We start from the raw sequence: 22,379 nt of genomic DNA, 5'->3' as shown, positions 1-22,379 counted from the left end.
CAACAAAAAATGACTGATCTACTCCTGTTTGATGTCGATCTCCTGTTTGATCGAGCGCTTCAGATCTGTCAGTCAGCGCAAATAAGACCGATTTACAAATGAAGATATTTTTAATGAAATCCGAGAGTTTTCCGTCCCTCCATAGTGATCCAATGCAACTTCCACTTTAAAGGTCCAGAAAGATAGGAAAGACATCATTAAAGTACTCCATGTGACACCAATGGTTTAACCTCAGTTTTATGAAGCAACACAAGTGCTTTGTTTGCTCAAAGAAACACAATTTACCACTTAATTTACAAATGAATATTATCCAAAGCATCTTCACGCAACAATGTCAGCTTTTGCATGAACACAAAATGTATGCGTCGTGATGCTCTTGTGAACGTGCATTGCCGATCAATATTTTCGTAAATAAAGTGGTAAATTATGTTTTTTTCACAAACAAACAAAAAAAAAGAAAAAAAACTAAGAAAAAAACTTTTCATAAAATTGAGGTTAAACCAGTCACATGGAGTAATGATGTCTTTCCTACCTTTCTGGACCTTGAAAGTGGTAGTTCAGTTGGATGTCTCTATGAAGGGACAGAAAGCTCTCAGATTTCATTAAAAATATCTTCATTTGTGTTCCGAAGATGAACGAAGGTCTTAATAATGACAGAATTTTCATTTTTGGGTGAACTTACCCTTTAAAATGCAGTCACATTTAAGCTGCTGTCCGCAACTTTTTTTGTGTTCAAGATTTACAAAAAAATATTTAATAATGAATATGTACAACATGAATCCATTTTCCAAACCGTGTTTTTGTCTTACCCTGAATCATTATGGTACACTTGTTATGTTTACATTCTGACTATATCAGACCGGACTGGTAGGACCCGCCACAGAGTATCACAGTAATAAGGCCGTGTGTCCACCAGAGCGTTTTTTCCAGCTGCTAGCGTACTTTTTCAATAGTTTTCAACGGGAACGCCGCGTTTTTTAAACGCAGGAGCGTAAAAGGCGCTGAGCATCTTTTCACGCTCAAGCGCTGAGAGCTCGGCGTTTTTTACCGGTCGCCTCGAGTTGAAGAATGTTCAACTTTGAGTAAAATCAGATTGGAAGAGGGGCGGGACAAATACTACACCGGCCAACTGTCACAACATTCTTGCTGTACAACGACATTAACAAGCAGAGAACGGAACGAAATGAATGAGAAATTAATATTGCTGGTCTCCGAAAATACATAGCAAGTAATTTCACACTGTGTCAACATTTTTTTAGTCTGAAACAAATTACCTGCAAGGTAAATTACCTCAGTTATAAGTAACAGTGCCGCGGATATTCCGTATCATAGCAACAAAGCGTCTCAACGGAAAAAAAACGCTGCGCAGCTGAAGCGCTCTCAAGCGCTCACAGACGGGCGTTTTAAGCAGAGCACCTAGCGTTTTCAGCTGGCTAAAAACGCTTTGGTGGACTGGACACACGGCCTAACTGCGTGACTCGCCATAGACATACACAGAGAAATACACATTGTAGCTCCAGCTACAATGTTCTTCCGCAATACGCATGCAGTACTGTTTATTAACCGCTAGAGGGTCTGCAGCTTTAATGAAATATTTCAAAACTTTGCAGATAAAAAATGGCTCACTGTCTGTTGTCAATATGTAGCAATATATGAAGCACAGCTTACACAGAAGTCAATTTTAAACCAAGAAGTTTTCTGTTGGTCAATGTGGTGAATCCGCTGTGAATTCTGCATGGGCAAATTGTCTGCCCTCACGTGAAATTCCTGATCGTGTGTATTCCTATGAAAATTCGCTGAACAATGGTAAATGTGACCGCAACTTTAGTCCATCAAATGCACACTTTCTGTATTCAGACATATAACTGATTTGATGTTTTGCTTTTTGCATACTATCTAGCAGGAAATCTAGCTAGGTATGTTCAGTCTCTCTACTAAATTTTACTAGTCACAAAAACTTAAAGGGTTAGTTCACCCCAAAATGAAAATTCTGTCATTAATTACTCGCCCTCAATGTTGTTCCACACTCGTAAGACTTTTGTTTATCTTCAGAAGACAATGAAGATCTTTTTAATGACAGAACGCTCTCAGATTTCCTTCCATTGACTGCATTTGTAACTAACACTAAAGAGATTCATAAAGAGATCAGAAAAATAATCCATATGAATCGAGCGGTTTATTCCAAATTTTCTGAATAGAATCGATCGCTTGAATAACGCACAAGAGCAAACCTCTTCCTCAAGCTCAAATGTGCTGCTTAACCAATGAGATTCAGTCTCGTATGTTATACAGCACGTTTGAGCTTCCGGAAGAGGTTTGCTCTTGGCATCAAGTTAGGTTAAGTTAGGTTGAGTTTCTGCTTATGTTTGCTGATCAACGTTTACACGCAAGTAAAAGCCTAAATTAAATCTGTTCATCATAACAAGCGATCGATTCTCTTCAGAAAATTTGGACTAAATTTCTGTCATCAAAAAGATCTTCATTTGTGTTCTAAAGATGAACGAAAGTCTTACGGGTGTGGAACGACATTGAGGGTGAGTAATTCAAGACAGAATTTTCATTTTGAAATCTTGGTGGCTTTATGCATGGATTATTCCACATGTTTGTCGAGTTCTAAACTTCTGGCCTCTAAGTCCCACCCTGGCCAGAACATTCCTGAAAACGAGACAGAACAGCCTCACAGGTGTGCATAAAAAGATGGGTTGAAATCAGAAAGGGAAAGAGAGAGAGGAAGGGCTGGAGAGGGGGGGATGAGAGAGGGAGAGATCCAGGAAAAGGAATGTTGGGAATGTGAGGTATTGTCACTTCCTATGTCACTGAGGCAAAAGGAAAAGTCAGAAATGCACAGAGAGTGAAGAGAAAAGGAATGAGAGTGTAATTTGAAGTGGCAGCATTCCTTCAAGGTGGGTGTTGTCAGCTGGTTTTGGAGGTGTGGGTGGTGTAGTGAGCTGCTCTTACGTGGCTTTGCCCTCTCGCAGGAAGATGCAGGACAGGGAGAACTGCAGCGTTGCTGAAACCACCTTCTTGGACAGCGGCTTGAACTTGAGCTTGACGTCTGTCTGCGTGGGCATGGCACTGGCATACTGCTTCATGTTAATGCAGCTGGTGGCCAGCGCTTTCCGACGACCCGACGGTGATTCCTAAAATAAAACACAAAATAGAGAAAATGTTGTTCACATGCTGTAAAAATAAAAAATTAAACTATAATTAACCATAATTTAATTGCTACAAATATTACAAAAAACATCTGATTAAACAATATGATTGACTGACATCAATAAACAGTTTCAAATGCCATAAAATGCATATGATAAAATAGCCCTATGATGCTTTACAAATAGAAAAAATAAACAATCAAAAAGAATGAATGAAAGTTGCTAATCTTCACACTAATGGGTAAAATCATTGCCTGTTTTAACATGTACAAAGCCCACACACAAATACAAACACACACACACCTAAACAGGGGAAACCAGCACTCCTGGAACATGTGCATACAGGTAGACCGTCTCAATGAAGTATGAACTAAACAGAATGCTAAAGATTCCAGCAAATAGAATGACACTGAATTCTCAACAGTGAGATGAAGTTTCATTTTGAAGCCATTTACAGGCATATGTCAAACTTGATTTTTCAAACCAAGAAAAGGTCATATCAGAACTAAAAGGCATTCATTTGCCTAAATAATTTAAATAACCAAACTCTTAGTATTAGTTCATCACCTCTGACACCAGTAGAGTGAACTGGCCTGTCATTATGGTCAATGGCGCCCCCTGTAGGTCAGAGGGTGGGGATATTCTAACGAGACTAGAAAGGAAACTCGAAATGGCTTTAATTTTGCTCTCTTGTTCATTTGCTTTATTTTTTTTTTTTTTTGCCTTGTAAGATTAAGTCTGGTAAACATCAATTCTGATATCTCAGGTTACAGTTTCAGATTGTGTTTTAAAAAATAATGAGGAGAAGAAAAGGGTTCGACACCAGCCATGTGCCCAAATGACTTCAGGGCGACAACATCTAATAAAAATAGAATAAAACAAAACACTAGCCCACCTGCACACTTTCCATTTGCCAGATAGGCCGGAAACACAGTTGGAGATGTTCCCTGACCTGCCTCTTCTTATTAAACAAAGCCACAAAAAAAATATATCTTCACATTTAGTCTTTGTTCTTAGGGCATTTTCACAGCTTCCTGACTAAGTATCAGCAATTTGCTCCTGGATGAAAGTATCACTCTTAACCCGTGAAACATGTTTCAACACCAACACAGGCCAGAAAAAAATTGTTGATATGCAAAATCCATCTAAATTGATATATATTTCCTCTAATATGGCTTTCTTTTCTTTCTTTCTTTTTAAATCAGGGGAACATTTTAACCAAACAACATTTATAACATGATTAATGCAAGAAATAAAATACAGTAAAAATTCATAATTAAAGATAATCGGTTAATTCCAAATTGCTTTTTAATAAGTGAACATAAGATTATTATCATTTATATAATACACAATTTTTAATACAGCATTGAAATTGTGTTTATATATATATATATATATATATATATATATATACACACACACACACATTTTAATGTATACAGTGCGCTCTTTTGCAAACATATTTGAGTGACAATGCAAACTAACTGAATCGGGTCATGAACTGGTTACTAAATCAATTCATTGAAATGAACACTGGAAATGACTCAAATTAGTCAAGCATCTTTCTTGTCCGTCTCTATCGCTTTCTCTCTGTCTCACTTCTGTTTTAGGCCCTCTGCAAGTTTCCTCTCTTGCTTTAAACCATTTTTTGGCCCTCTGTTCAGCAAGTATTTATCCTTTTCAGCTTTCTCCATGGGTGAGATCCATATACTGTAGGCCTATTTTTCTGTCTTTTATGCTCTCTTCACTTTTATCTCATCAGGCCTGTTGCGCAGAGTAATCCAAAACAAAATGAGCAGAGGGAGAAATGAAGGCCCTGTGTATAACACACTCACGGCAGGCCTTTTAAAGAGCCTGTATTAATACACCTGACTGAGTGCATATGTGGAGCGACTACGTATAGATCTCCAGATAGAAATCTCACTCGCAGGCGCATGTGTGTTTGCATGTATCAGTGGTCCCGTAGGTAAAGAGGAGCCCTTATCAGAGCAGAGACGCAGAGAGCTGAAGAGTGACTATTTTCGTCTCAGATATGCCTCGATACAGCTCCACACACACACACATAAAATCAGGTGACTCACAAGGGCAGCGCACACTAACCCTTTTTCCTTCTTCCAGTTTGCTGAAGGTGATTAATCTGACCGAACGATGCCATCGGAGGTGCCGAAGAAGAACACCCCACGTTCCAGCGGCTGAAACACAGACAGAGACGTAAAGCGCTCGAGCGCTGACCCGATCAAAACAACAGTGCCGCCTGCCAATCTCGCACCCAGACAAATTACCCACAATCCCCCACTCCAGCTGGGACGGGAGATGGTCCTCTGTGACTCCTTCAGTAAATGAAAACGATAAAAGGGAGAAAAAACCTGCGTCTAAGATTCAAAACCGCTCGCCGACGAAGCCACTTGACATTTGTGTTGACATTTGAGCCCCTGTTGAATCGGTCGGAAATACAGCATGTCATCCCTGAAGAATCCAGCGCTCCAAAGCGTGTCTTATCGCTGAGATTATGCACTGGCATTATACCGAGCTAATAGTGCATGTAGGTCCTTTATGAATGAATTTCAAAATGCATCAAACACTTAAGAAGGATTTAGTCCTTCCCCGAAAAAATACTTAAGAATATGCAAATATGCGGGGAAGAATTAGGTTTAACAGATTTGACGAGCGCAAACAATGAGGGTGTTCTTTTCCCTGGCTGCCGGTGTCAATCAGAACCCCAGATTACCGTCCAGGGTTATGACAATGTGTAAAATGAAAAGAGACAATAAGACACTTTTAATTTATCACAGGGATATGACTATCAATACGCAGCTATTGTACCCACAAAATTGCTAAATACCTGGCGGAGAGGGGAGATGAAGGTGCCAGGGTGTCTGACTGCTGCCCCCTGCTGATCTCTTAAGGGCATATCATCCTTCATTAACTGACACACACACACATAGACACACTCTTCTACTTATAAAACAGAGTTAAACATTTGTATAGAAATATAAAAATGCATTTATCATCAGTGAACAGATTTTTTTTTTTTTAAGAAACTTTAAGCTCCATTGGTAACAGACTAAAATATTAAAATATTATTGGGCCATTTAGAGAATATCAACATAAGTCAACATTTCTTTTTTTTTAGTGGATTTTAACCAAACATGTGACCCTGGACCACAAAACCAGTCATACGGGTCAATTTTTAAAAAAAAATTGAGATTTATACAACATCTGAAAGCTGAATAACTTTCCACTGAGGTATGGTTTGTTAGGATAGGACAATATTTGGCCGAGATACAACCATTTGAAAATCTGGAATCTGAGGGTGCAAGGTTGTCCAAATGAAGTCCTTAGTAATCCAGATCCAACTCACAAAAATACATTTTTGATATATTTACGGTAGGAAAATTACAAAATATCTTCATGGGACATGATCTTTACTTAATATCGTAATGATTTTTGGCATGGAAGAAAAATCGATAATTTTGACCTATACAATGTATTGTTGGCTATTGCTACAAAATATACATGTGTGACTTATGATTGGTTTTGTGGTCCAGGGTCACATATTATAAAATGTTGAAATATGTTAATTTTAGCAACTTTGTCTAAAGTTGTGTTTATATCCTGCACAATATCTTTAAACCACTGTCACCATTTGATCCCAAAACAGAGACGTTCTTACCAAAGTGTCGGAAAGCGTAGTGCTAATTACATTAATAGCTTTGTGCTGGTTATATTAATAGGAAGTTAAAGAAAATATACAATCAGACTGTTTTAAGTTAACTGATATGAAATAAAATATAAATATATTAGACAAAATTTAAACTTAAAAATTAGAAATGTTGCCTTGGCAGCTAACTGGAATAATTTTAAGTTAAAGTACTAAAATTACTAAAACTAAAATAAATAAAAAAATAAAAAAATGTCAAACCAAAAATTATTCAGACATTTTTGATATTTTTGATATATTTTTACTAGTGGGTGCAGGACACTATAGTTCATTTATGCAAGTGAGGATAGCAAAATAAAGTAAACTCTGGCATATTATACCCAAAAATTCTTCATACAGTGGACTACCAGTAAAATTGATTAAAAATTCGCAACCAAAAATTATTCAGACATTTTGACCGGACCATGAAAACTCTGAGATCTTGTCATATTTTATTACCAATTTTTTTTTTTTAACTATAGTGAATAAACTGTATTAATGAATGGAATGTTCAAGGTGTCTGAATACATTTTGGTTTGACTGATATATATATATATATATATATATATATATATATATATATATATATATATATTTATATTATTTTTTTTTTTTTTTTTTTTTTTTTTTTTTTTTTTTTTTTTTTTTTACACACACACACACACACTATATTTATTATATATTATTTTATTTTTATTATTATTATTATTTTATTTGTTTTTGCCCAACTTCAGTTGACATGTTTGACGTTTTGTGAAAACACAATGCCAATAACTGTAAAACAAGATATTCTGCAGTAATAAGCATTACTCTAGATGACGTTCATGGTGCTGTGACATGTTTGTGTTGTACACAGGCTTTGGGTGTATCATGGACATGTTTGCCTTTGACCTGTGCTTAAATGTTTGTTTTGTTAACACAATGATAATCCAACGCCATAAGGATGGCAGACATGATACTTCAATTGCTGAAAATCTTATTTAACATTTCCCATCTACGTGTGTGTGCGTGTTCCTGTTAGAGGAGAACACCACCAGACCCCTGCAGGCTTTCACACCTAAAGTGAACCTCAAACTTCCTTTGATTGACATTTCCAGGAAGCGTGAGGAAGAAAGGGGTGCGACCGGGAGCTGCATCCACTTTAGGGTGTGTATGTGTGTGGTGTGTTTAGGCGGGTGGCAGTCCCAGCTGTCCCAGTATTGATCCACAGCTGGTGCCAGTATGGGGGGTGGGGGTCAGGGCTGTGGGGTTTCCTTCACAACACACACACAAATATACTAAAGTAGAGGGAAGAGAGAGTGATGCAAGGTATATATAAAAAAAAATAAAAAAAAAATTGGACAATTCTTTCTGATTCCGATTCAATTAATGATTATATTAATACTTCGACTTTTTGACTGATTCATTCTAAAGAACTGGCTCACTGAACCGGTTCTTGGCTCTCAACCCGAGATGATCCCAGAGGGGATCAGAAATATAGCTCTATAAAAAAGAAGTATCAACATTGAGGGTGTTTGTCAAAGAAATGGGCCACAATAGGCTTTTCCGTCAATAAGTGCCAGTTGCGTGTTTCTGCATGAATGCAGAGCTGAATCTAAATATATAAAAGAACAGACAAAGAGCGAAAAAGAGGGAGAGGATGGATGACACATTTTCAGTTGGCATCACCCAGGGCCTATTTCTGTCTGTCATCACTCATCTGTTGTGATTCAAATGTGATTTCCCCAAACTGTCATTGAGTGGCGCTCACACACACACACAGATTAGGGGTAGTGTCATTATTTGTGGGAATTGTGCTATTGAGGGTAGGGCCGGTGGCTGGGGGATTGCCATTGTTCCAGCTGAACATAAAAGACGAGCAAAGCCAACAGACCAAGACTTATGGAAATCAAAAATAATACCAGCCACCAAAATAATAAAAGAGCCCAAAACAATAACAGCCTATTATAAAAGAGAGGAAGAGAAGATGCCAGCTTAATACCTTCAGAGAGAGACAGACAGAGAGAGAGAGAGAAATGACAAAAAGCTGTGTTCAAATACTGGAGATGTTGTTTCTGCGGCATACCCACGCTGGGACACTGCCTGCTGCCTATGAACACACAAAACAATAACAATAGACAACAGAAAATAAATCTCTCTTCACAACCCACCAAACCCCGTGACCTACAGTCTCTTTCAGGCTCTCTGTTGAAGGACAAGCATCCGCTGCCAAAATGACTCTTAACACAGACATCACATACACCAGGCCTGTGAAAGATCAATAAATTCATCTTTAAGGGTAAGTTTACCCAAAAATGAAAATTCTGTCATTAATTACTCGCCCTCATGTCGTTCCACACCCGTAAGACCTTTGTTCATCTTCGGAACACAAATTAAGATATTTTTGATGAAATACGAGAGGACTTTACGACTTTTCTGGACCTTGAATGATGGTAATTATGTTGCTTTGTATGGGGGATAAAAAAAAAGGGTTCCACACCTTGGTTAACTTCAAATTCAACGAACTTTCAAGGACTTTCCAGCTCCAATACCTTCAAATTCAAGGACTTAATGTGGGGACACATTTCAAGTGAGAGCAAGGTTACTTTATCATGTTACCTTGTAAAATACATTGTTACAGTTTTCATGTGTCAAACAACTATGCAAAAAAGCTCTCTCTCTCTCTCTCTTTGTCTTATTTCTGTTTTGCTTAAAACTGAAGAATATTCAGAACATCCTATACTGTATTCTAAAATGATCTGATATTAACTTTTGCATGGATTTTAAGTGCTTAGGCTCATGTAACCAGAAGTTTTAAGATATATGATTATGCTTTTTAAGTTTTTCTTGCCTCATGGGTTTACATCTGTGAAATGTTGAAGTACCATCGCAGTAGTTTCGTGCGCGTGTGAATGTCATGGCAAACGTACAACACAAAGTACCTCACGCGGGAAACACTTAACGTAGGGCTCAAGACAAAAAAATCCATTAAGGAGCCATTGGCTCCTATAGGGGGGAAAAAACAGGCGCCAAATAACAATGAACTTAAATTTTTTAAATCACTTCCTTTTAGTCATCTTGTTGTGTTTATATATCTCCCCTTTACAGTTTCAGCTATTTCATCCTGTGACTTTTCTGAGAAATGAATGTCACTATTTTCACTTAAAGTTGCCATGAAATCAAAATTGACAATCCTTATTTTTTTTTTATGGAATATTACTTATCGTCTCCTCCTGTCACATGCTATGGTGCGAGGGCGGAGCTATCTGGAACTGCCAGCCAGCAGATCCAGTGACATAACCCACATGGAAAAAACCTATATAAACATATATGTTTCAATATAGGTTTTGATATAGGTTTTACATATATGTGACATATATAAAATTGGCCGTTTTCCTATATTATATGTACATATATGTACATATATGCACACATATATGTACACATATATGCACACATATATGTACACATATATACACATATATATATATACACATATATGTACATATATGTACACATAATATAGGAAAACGGCCAATTTTATATATGTCACATATATTAAAAACCTATATCAAACCTATATTGAAACATATATGTTTATATAGGTTTTTTCCATGTGGGACCAATTTCACGTGTTCGTGTAGCGGTGTGTTTTCTGCGTTGTGTCGTAATCAAAGACAGACTGCGAAAAATCTTGCCATCAGGTCCTCACTTTATTCTGTATAACACAAATGGCAATATATGAGGACTTGTGCAGCATACAAACAGCATGCGGCAGCAACGCACAACGCTGAGAAAGAGAGATATTAAAAGTAACTTAAGTAAAGAAAAATAATCAACGAAACATCTGAATGTACATCACAGAGGGGTTTTGGATTACAATCATCCAAATATATCATGTGAATTCAGCTGTTACATGAAACATGGCCTTAATTGAATCACCGCAAAAACTTTGTGCGACCTACCGCTGTGATGTCTCATGCAGACTGGAAAGCAGCAAAGTGCGTCAACACCCCAAGTCAGCATGGCGGCAGGAAACCCCAAATATGGTCATGGCAAGTGGAATCACAAAATAATTGTCTAAATACATAACTGCTACATTCGCACATACATAAGTTCTTGCATAATTTTTTTCATTAATTCTTAGTTTTTGCCTTGATAATAGAAAATATGAGCTAGGCATCATGTATGACAGTCAAAAATGAGATATGAGCTACAAAATGACCAGATCCTGCCATTAGCTATATAGAAGACATATCTTGTATGTATAGGGCATATATATGGATATGAAGAAGCAATACAGGAGACCTATATTTCCTGTATATGCACATATATGCACCTCAATTTTGCCTATATGTGGCATATATACACGTATATGCAGTATATATGCGCATATATGCAGCATATATATTATCATATATGTGCATATATGCAGCATATATGTACATATACACCGCATATAGGTTTCATATATGTGCATATATCCACATATAGGTTCTTTCCATGTGGGAAGGGGGAAATGCTAAAGCTGATGTTTCACTTTATAGAGATCAATGCATTACCCTTAAACATTGAAAGGATATTTAGAAAACATCACTCTTTGGACATGGCAAACAATTTTTTTTTCATGAATGACTTAACCTGATGGACACGCTCAGTCAGTCAGTCAGGCTGCGTGTCCACTGGAGCATTTTTAAATTCATTCCTCTTGAAGTTGAGAGTCGCGCTTAACCTATGTGCAAACGTGAGGTTCAACTTCCATAGGAATGAACAGAAAACGCTCACTCTTCTCCACTCACTCCGCGCCAGCGGACACGCACCGGCAGTCAGTCTCTCTCTCTCGCTCTCTCTCTCAGTTTAGTGCCATTGACCATCCTCGTCTCTCTCTCTCTCTCTCTCTCTCTCTCTCTCTCTCTCTCTCTCAATTCAATTAAAAGTGTGCTTTATTGGCATGACAATTGTTACAATGTATTGCCAAAGCATTTGATTTCTATTTTTTTACAGTGAATCAAAATACACATAATAACACATAAAAAGTAAGTAGAACAATCAATCAACATTTTAGAGTTCTATGAACAATTTAGAATTCAGTGTGTGTATGTGCATAAGTCTGTGTGTTTGTGTGTGTTTCTCTCTCTCTCTCTCTCTCTCTCTCTCTCTCTCTCTCTCTGTTTAGTGCCGTTAACCGTCGTCGTCATCCTCAGTAAATAAAGTTCTTACAGTAACGTGAGGGTGCTGGCAGTGAGTCCGGTGGAGACAAATCCCCCACAACTGACTGCAAACGGGCATTCAGATCTGCCTCCATTTTGTTAGCAATGGCCAACTTCCAACGATCCAAACAATTCCTGAAGGATGAAATCAAGTCCCTCCCTCTCATTTCAGACGCTGTTTCACTCAGATAGATGTCACAGTAAAGAAAAGACAATCACAACTTCCGCTTAATGCCAACTTTAATACTATTATAGTTTTTGTTAATATTGTGAATCTGATTAGATTTCTATATTTTCCGTTTTAATTTTTCAATAAGTTTTATTAATTTGTTTTTGTTTAGTTTTTTTTGTTTTTATACATTTTTATTTCAGTATTAACATTCATTTCAAGCAATGAAAAAAGTTTTTTAACTATAATAACCCTGATGCTTCTAAATCTTTATATTGAATAATATGTGTCAAATAATGTTCTTAGTCTTTCCTTCCTGAAGCTACAACAGTTTACCTTGAATCAATTGAAAATAAATATAAATATATGGAAATAAATATATAAATATATTTAATTTGTTAGTTTATTAGTTAGTTTCTGTAACCAAATAACAAACAGGGGAAATTTCAATACATACTACTTGACTGATTAATGAACAAACCGAAATACAGCGGGACTTTTAAATTTATGTGCTTTACTTTTGCTGCTCATTCAAGTTCAGATGAGGAAGTAAAAAAAAAAGTACATTGTTACAACCGTTTACAACACATTACAATATAAATAATCGGTTGACAGATGTGCGCTAATCATTGATTGCAAGCTGCTCTGAAGCACCGTTGCGAGGGCCTGAACAATGTGCAACAGCGCCATCTTTTGACTTTTAAACATGCAGCGCTTACATTTATTTAATGAAATTAAAGTTAATAATCACATTAGGGAGTATCGCGGGGGGTTCTATCCACAAAATATAAGACGCCTTCAAAATGATCATTAATACTCTTGTTATACCATTTAAGGTACTGAAGACTTTTATGACCTTTTATGACCTTATGATCGCATGAGCGGAGTGGAATAATTTATCAATTGATAGAAACGGTAAGCACGCGCTGCATTTTTTTTTCTACAGTCTGCAGAGCCGGTTTCCCCGGTTTCCGTTGCAGAACGGTGTGTTCAAATGCAGTTTTTTTGCAGCGACGCAGGCGATGCGAGTTGACATCACAGTCGGCTTTCATCAGCGCTAGTTCTTTGGCGTCGGTTTGTTGCGTGATGTTTTTCCCTACTTATTTTGCCACTCTAACTCAGTGAAACTTTCACTCGCAGCATCTCATTTAATTACTTCAACACAACAAATAATGTGATAGGCTACTGGTCAAAGAACACGCAAATAACATGCAAATTTTGGCGAACTCAGCAAAAATGTCACTCGCAAATTAATGTTTTTGGTTGCAAATAAGACTGTTTTAGGCGCAGTCTGGAGCCCAGTAAATGCATGTATCTAACATAAATCAAGTAAGCTAGTATGCATAGGCCACGAAGTGTTGGCAAAATAACACATTAGCGGACCGGAGGGAATAATATGGATTTTTTTCCAGAAAACTTCTTGCACAAAATAAATTCAAGCACTTTCAAGGACCTGTATCTATGTATGTTTATTTTCAAAAACTTTCCAGGGTCTTGAAAAAAAAAAAATTCAGATTCACAAACTTTCAAGGATTTCAAGGACCAGTGGGAACCCTGAAAAAAACTCTCAAATTTCATCAAAAATATCTTAATGTGTGTTCCGAAGATGAAAGGAGGTCTTACGGGTATGGAACGCCATGAGGGTGAGTAATTAATGACAGAAGTTTCATTTTTTGGTGAACTAACCCTTTAAGAGCTTCAAAAAGAGTGTATGAAGTAAGCTGCCGTTCACAAAAACATGTTAAACCAGCTCTCTCAAATTTCAAATGGATGGGGGATTCAAGTTATTTAAAAAAAAAAAAAAAAAAAAAAAAAAAAAACTTCACATGCTTTATTGGCATGACAATATTATGTTTGCATTTGCAAAGCAAAATTGCAAAAACAGTACAAAGTAAAAATAGAGCAAATTGAGTAAATAGGCACTTAAAATAAAGGAGAAGTAAAATAAAAAGGAATTAAAAATTAATAAAAATAATAAAATAAAATGAAAAAGGGCCACTTTATAGTGTCACATAGTGTGTACCAAAAACTAAGGATACTAATTTTTTCCCCCCACTTCTGGCTCTATCCATTCCTCTTCCATCCTCTCAGTTATCAAATGTGGGCCAAAGAAAACACTGCTCCAATCCCTCCAACAATGCAGCATTCCAGCACACGTACAATGTACCAGAAAGACAGGTAACACACACCCACCAGAGAGACAGATTTATTGGATTAACACCCAGCATCCCACATTTTAAAGGTGCCAGCTCATCAGTTTCCACCTCAAATGACCACACACACATGCAGTTGTAATTATATCGACAGCACTAACCTAAATTAATGCTCAGTGGGTCCATCACAGCTATAAAGGAGACAGTTATCAGGTGGAAAAATGCTGAGTGTGTCATAATCAGTAATTCATGTGCAGAACTTGTAGACTTTAGTTCATAAACTAGCCACTGGCTACAACTATTTTAGATCAGATAAGGCCAGATAGCCAACTGCCACAAAATTGACACAACAACACTAAAGCCAGTGACAGTTAAGTATTACGGCGGGTTAAACGTGAGTTAGCTAGACTCATTAGATGCATCACTGTCAGGTTAAGAGATGGGCCTCTTATTGAAAAATTAATAAGAATAATCATAATATGGTAGTGAACTGACTTGAACGGATTTTGTTTTGTTCAACATATAATATTCAGAGGTTCTTAATGATCAGTCTGCGAGCACTCAAGGTCTGACGGCATCTCTAGATCAGAGGATGCTGTAAGAGCTTCTGTCATTCTGTCATAAAGCAGGTTTTATGGCAGTGCCGTCCCGCAGGCTTTGAGGGTTGTATCTGTGTTGGCTCTTGAGTTTTAAGCCGTTTAAAACTGACATAATAGGTTTAATCCATCACACGCAGTCTATGGTTTAAAAAGACTTTAAGCAACAGAAGATACTTTGCAGTGTCTTTACCTGTCTGAATCCAATTGTGCTCAAACAGACAGTTAATTAAACACATGTCACTACTGTTTAAAAGTCAAACATTGGGGTCAATGTTTTTCAATGAAGTCTCATATGCTCACCAAAATTGCATTTATTTGATCAAAAATAGAGTAAAACAGTAAGATTGTGAAATATTATTACAGTAACTAAACAGTAACTGTTTTTATTATAAGGCATTTTAAAATGTAATGTATTCAAGTGCTGACAAAGCTGAATTTTGAGCATCATTATGCCAATCTTCAGTGCCACATGATCCTTCAGAAATCATATAATACTCTGATTTGATGCTCAAACATTTATCATCAATGTTGAAAGCAGTTGTGTTGTTTAATATTTTTGTGGAAACTGATTTTTTTTTATTTCAGGATTCTTTGATGAATAAAAAGTTCAAAAGAACAGCATTTAGGCTATTTGAAATAGAAATCTTTTTAGTAACAATGTAAAAGTCTTTACATTTTACATCACATTTATGATCAACTTAAGTTTAAAAGTATTAACTTCTTTAAAAAAAAAAAAAATCTACCAAAACTTTTGAATAGTAGTGTATATATTACTATATATACAAATCCTAAAATCAATGGTATGTGGACAAAAAGAGCTGCTAATGAGACGCTCACTCATATTTTATGCTATTTCAGAATGCATTACAAACATTAACACCCATAAACCCAAAGTCTACTTCACTTTTTACACACACACGAGGGTCAGCGTACAGCGCGTGAAGCTAGTTTCGTCATCAGGAACGCCGGAGTTTTGTGACCGTGCGTAGTTTTGTACATGCAGGTCGCACATGCGGATTTCATTTTTTTGCAGTAATTAGTTTATCCACAAGGTGGCAACCATGCCCTAAGGCCCTAAGGTAGTTGAAGAAAAACTGCATAAACAAAACAGACGCACACGGAACACATGCAAGCTACAGCGAAAATGGAGGCCTACATAGATGACAGATTGTGCGAAGACTTTAGAAAGTAGCCTCATTTGTATGAAAGCATGAAAAAATACAAAGATGTTTACATGGGTTGTAACTCGTGGCGAGAGATTGCTCAAAACTGCGCATGCGTCGAACGCCTGTGTATGCGTAAAAGTCCAATGAAGTATACTTTTCTGTGTGCATACACCAACATACACATTTAAAAAAAAAAAAAAAAAAAAAAAAAAAACGTATAGTGAATTGACCTGATGGGTATACCCAGGGCTATATTCAGGTTCTCTCTCCTTCCGTTTTTCTTTTACTAACCCTGTTTTTCCATTTTTCAGATAACCATTCAAGTTACTGAATGAGTGCTGTGCGTTTGTATTTCCTGTAAGTGCTTCTGAAGGTGAATGATGGTGAACGATTGTTCCACAGCTCTAATTCGCTTTATCATGCTTGTCATCTTTTTTTTTTTCGAAACTAGCAAAGCAAAAAAAACAAAACAAAAAAACAGATGAAGTAATGCTAGCTAAAGACACCACAAAAAAACAAAAACACAGAGGGATTAAGAATTATGTGTGTGTACATCATCAACAGCAAAATGCTTTAAATCAAACTCTTTTCAACTGCATCAACCAAACATTCAAGAGCTAGGAGTCAAACGCAGATGTTCAAAACACTCCAGTGCTTTACCCCTACAAGAGCAGATTAAATTTGAGAACATACTGATGTTTCTAAGAGAAAGAGATTTAGATCGTTAGACCACCTTATTATCCAGTGCTTGCGACTGAATCTAATGATAATAATAATTAAATAATTTCACTGATATCCGACTTTAACTATAACAGGTAATATGTAAAGCTGCTGATTGTATCTGTAAGTGTGATCAGAGACAGCAATCTGGAGGAAGAGAGAGAGAGGGAACACCTGGGTCAAGCTTGTGGATAAATATTTGGCTTTGAGGAATATTTTTCAGAGCTACAAAGATCTGTCTCCATCAGCAGGCACCATCTTAAGAAGAAACAGAAAAATAAATACGGCAGAGATGCGGGGAAAGAGATAGAGAGGGAGGGACAGGCACAGAATGGAGCGAGATAAAAAGAAATGCGAAGGCAGGCAGGTGAGGAAGGATGGACAACAGTCTTAAAAAGAGACAAAGAAAAACAGCGGACAAAAAAAAGAATGAAGGACCAGTGACACATAAAAAGACAAACATTACATAAGTGTGTGTGTGCTCATCTGAAGTTACAGCTCTAAGCCCAAATAATAACAAAGCAGTACAGAAATGCAGCAGACAACACACACACACACACACAGTGTCCCGAGAGTCTGTGTGCAGCAGTGTGACCTCAGAACTGAGAAACAGATTAACACACACGTGTGCATGTTTATTCCTGCTTCCATCTCACAGTAGAGGGGGAAAACAAAGAGTGTTTCTGTTTTGGATATCTTTGCTTGTGTACGTGTGTGAGGTGGGCTTAAAGTCGACTGTGACCTTGCCTTACATCTGATCTCCAATCTGGTTAAGGATCCTGTTAATCTGTCAAACACACAGACTCCAAACTGAACTTTCACACCTCCCGACGACAAGTCAATTGAAAACATTTACCAGTCATACATATTTTTACTGGTCATAAAACTGTTTTGTGCATTTTACCTTTTTACCTTGCATATTAATAGCAAACAATATGTCACTTGCAGTATCATATACACAGTCAATCAAAAGTTTGGAGTACTAATTTTATTCAGCAAGGACCGATTAAATTGATCAAAAGTGACATAAAAGATGTTACAAAAGATTTCTATTTCAAACAAATGTTGTTCATTTAAATTTTGTTCAAAGAATACAGGGGGAAAAAAAATTCACAAAAATATTAAGCAGCACAAGCAGAAAATGTTTCTTTAGCAACACAAATCAGCATATTAGACTGATTTCTGAAGGATCATGTGACGCTGAAGACTGCAGTAACAATGCTAAAAGTTTAGCTTTGCCATCACAGGAATAAATTACATTTTAAAAATGGAAAACAATTATAAATAAATAAATGCAACTTGGTGAGAAGAGACTTCAAAAACATTCAATCTTAACGACTCCAAACATTTGAAAATATAACCTGCCCACTAAAGCTTTCAGAGCACTTTAAGAGTGTTACACACATACACACACAGTAATCTGTATACATATACACACATACCGTGAAACGGTAGATCAATATCTGCACCCAATGCTGTCAGTGTCGCTGTAGGTTATTCATATTGCATAAACAAACTTTGTTTTACTCTGTACCAACAAGAAACCAGCAAAGGTCCAGATGAACGTTGGTGTTGAGTGACGTGTTTTGAGTGATGGTCACTTAATCCAAGGACAACTATTAAAATCATAATAAGTTGATTAGCAAACTTGTTATTGTTAAAAAAATCCCCTAAATATGTCTTTGCTAGGGATGCATTCAAAAACGTTTTGCCAAAAACTTTATCTGAATTAGAAAAAAAATTAAAAATTGACTACATTTTTATAGAGCCATTTAACATTTGCAGAAACTTTAACATCCCTATTTTTACATTTAGATTACCTTTGTCATAATTTATAAACTGCTATCTAAATAAAAACTACTAATAACATTGTTAAAAGTAAATGTCCATTTTTATACTTATAATGCTGGGTTAAAAACAACCCAAGTTGGGTTGAAAATGGACAAACCCAGCAATTGGGTTGTTTTAACCCAGCAGTTGGTTTAAATGTTTGACCAACGTGCTGGGCAGTTTTAACTCAACTATTGTTTAAAAATTACTATGTGACTGGCTTAAAATGAACCCGAAAAAGTCAGACACATAATTACTAGAGGCAACAATAATAATCAAAAGGTGAACATTTATTAATAAGAAATGTAGTAAATGTTTATTGTTTAATTATTATTCATTAAATGTATTAATAACATATGAAAACACTTAGTTTTTAGCAATTTATGTAGAATATATATATTACAGATATTTAATATCTGTTTTTAGCCACAACAACATCCCTAGATTTGACCAAAACGAAAATCAAAACTACAGACCATATTGAAAAAAAAAAAAAAATCTATTTATATTATATATATATATATATATATATATATATATATATATATATATATATATATATATATATATATATATATATATATATATATATATATATATATATATATATATATATATATATATATATATATATATATATATATATATATATATATATATATATACATATATATATATATATATACACACATACATATATATATATATATATATATATATATATATATATACCCTGAAATCGTCCATAAGGGCACACAGGTTAATATTTAATTTGAAGTGAAATCCGTGTGCGTCTGAAGCTCTGATCTGACAAAATTACACAAAGCAAAGCAGCAATAAAAGTTGGGAGCCAGTTATATTCAGTTGAGATTAATCCCTGGAGAGACACACATAAACTTTTCTATTTCATTCTCCACACCAGCTTTGCTCAGCATGCCTGGCTGGGTGGCTGAATTATTCTGTGTGGTCTCCAGAGAAGTGCGGGACCAGAGGGCAGCGTGTGGACCAGTAGCCCACGTAATGTGCTCCTGACGCAGACGAAGCCCGCGCCGAGGACCCCTGGGCAAAGGAGAACTGAGGTGGAAATTACTTTAAATGTTTTGGACGAAGTCCACAAAAGGCAACAGATCAACAGAAAGAGAGAGAAAAGAATAAAAGAAGAATGATGGAATGATAGAGAAACAAGAATTGGGCTGGAATTTGGCAAATTTCTCTTATTCTAAACGCAAAACAAGCTAAATTGTGTATTTGTTTTAGAGTGGCAAACCCCTGAAGACTTGGACTTGAAGAAAACAACACCACAGACAAGGGCAATAGAAGCTTATCACTGTTTGAACAACAGGACATGAATCATTCTGATTTGACAAATGTTTTTTCCTGTTTTATCTTAGAATTCATACATTGAGTAAGAGGAAAGATTAAACAATGTGAAGAAAATGTATTAATTTTTTTTTTATGGTTGAGATATAAGTAAAGGACTCCTTCACTTATTTCTAATCCATTATAAAAAAAATCCAGAACTTGTGAACATAACCTATTTCTGCAGTCAGTCACATGCTGCCCTCTAGTGGCTGGATGAGGAAATTAGCAAGAAATGGTTCACCAAAAAAGACAATTATTTATTTTTTTTTTCATGGAACACAAAATGAGACTAAGGAATCTTCAACTCCTTTTCCATACTGCAAGAGTTGACAGAATTATTCTTTGTACAGCTCTGCTTTTCCATTTATCCGTTTTTCCATTATTTAAAGGAAACATCACAGATTAGTCCAGGATGAGACTATGTTCTCACCAGTCTGAACTTTTGGCAAAAAACATGTCTCCAGTAAAAAAACAAATGGAAAACAACAATTTCCAAAAATGCAGAAGTACAGAAACAAACTACAGACAACTCTGTAGGTTTAAACCCAGAGTGAACCAGAACACAAGACTCTGATATGAGGAATACAGACTGAAAATGGCTAGAAATGCTGTCACTGTTCTCTCTCACACACAAACACACACAGAGAAATGTGGTGCCAAATAGGGCAGCTCAAGGAGCTTTGATGTCGGTCTCTCTTGGAATGCTCTCTTCTCCTTTCCCGCCTTTTTACTCTTCTCTTTCTATCCCTCTCTCATTCTTTCTTCTGTTTTCCTCCCAGTTTCTCACAGCAGGCAGGAGAGCAAAATAGAATGAACCAGTGTGCAGAACTGTTTGTTTTTTTTGTCAATTATAACAAAGAGACCAAAAAATTATATTTCACAATTTTATTTCAAACATATTTGTAATGAAAATCTATAGTGCATTTTATGCTGATACATCTTTTATATGTTTGGGGGGGGGGGGGGAGGTTTAATTAAAAGGTATAGTTTGATTTAAAGGTGCCATCGAATTGAAAATTGAATTTACCTCAGCATAGTTGAATAACAAGAGTTCAGTACATGGAAATGACATACAGTCAGTACAGACATGATCCATGATATCATGATATTTTTAGTGATATTTGTAAATTGTCTTTCTAAATGTTTCGTTAGCATGTTGCTAATGTACTATTAAATGTGGTTAAAGTTACCATCGTTTCTTACTGTATTCACAGAGACAAGAGCCGTCGCTATTTTCATTTTTAAACACTTGCAGTCTGTATAATTCATAAACACAACTTCATTCTTTATAAATCTCTCCAACAGTGTGTAATGTTAGCTTTAGCAACGCAGCATAGCCTCAAACTCATTCAGAATCAAATGTAAACATTCAAATAAATGCCATACTTACGCGATTAGACATGCTGCATGACGAACACTTTGTAAAGATCCATTTTGAGGGTTATATTAGCTGTTTGAACTTTGTTTATGCAATGAAAGAGTCGAGAGCTCGGGAGGGGGCGGAGAGCGCGAGCAATTAAAGGGGCAGCATTTCTAATGATGCCCCAAAATAGGCAGTTAAAAATTTTTTAAAAAAAAATCTATTGGGTATTTTGAGCTGAAACTTCACAGACACATTCAGGGGACACCTTAGACTTATATTACATCTTGTAAAAAAACGTTCGATGGCACCTTTAAAGGGATAGTTCAGTCTTAAATGTCTCGATAAAAAGTAAATTATAACCAATTGTTACCAAGATTTTTCAAAATATTAATTTTTGGGATGAATTATCCCTTTATGAATATGTCAATTTTACTAGGCTAAATGTAAAAGAAATTTTCATCAATAGCAAAAATTTTGAATAAAAAACTGAAACTGCAAACAAAAATTAACACTTCAAGTTAGTGTTGAGGTGTGTGTTGAGGTGTGTGAGTGTGTGAGAGAGAGAGAGAAAGAGAGAGAAAGAGATTGAGGAAAGAAAGTTTGTGGGCGATGGCAGTGTTTTTGTTTGTTTTTGGAAGGAGGAATTCAAGAGATTTTGTGGGAACCTGGTGTGTGTGGATCTCTTCTCGTCTCATTGCTGGTGTCAGATGACAGGCATGTCTTTGATCAGTCTGTTATTAGTGAGGTGTGTATGGACAAGAGGAATTCAGATCTCATGCTTTGTGTTCCCACCCTCCTCTCCCACCACTCTCCTTCTGTGAACATGTAACCCAAATACACCGAAATACCATATAATCCATTCATTTCACATAACAAATACACAGTCATCGCACACAGAGAACTGCATGAGTGTTTATGCTGATTAAGAAACATTAATGAGAGCTTGCCAGCGCTGGAGACACTTACATTGGAC

At 36.2% G+C, this 22,379-nt stretch overlaps 1 protein-coding gene across 1 annotated transcript in view; it reads right to left on the bottom strand.

Moving 5' to 3' along the window:
• ehbp1 (EH domain binding protein 1) overlaps positions 1 to 22,379 on the bottom strand; it is a 162,351-nt gene that overhangs the window by 105,325 nt on the left and 34,647 nt on the right. The window contains 1 exon segment of the mRNA XM_048191236.1: positions 2,959 to 3,140. Coding sequence (XP_048047193.1) covers positions 2,959 to 3,140 — 182 coding nt within the window.

The sequence above is a fragment of the Megalobrama amblycephala genome, linkage group LG5 (assembly GCF_018812025.1).
Source record: "Megalobrama amblycephala isolate DHTTF-2021 linkage group LG5, ASM1881202v1, whole genome shotgun sequence".
NCBI lineage: Eukaryota > Metazoa > Chordata > Actinopteri > Cypriniformes > Xenocyprididae > Megalobrama > Megalobrama amblycephala.
This window is presented reverse-complemented; position numbering and strand designations above follow the sequence as displayed.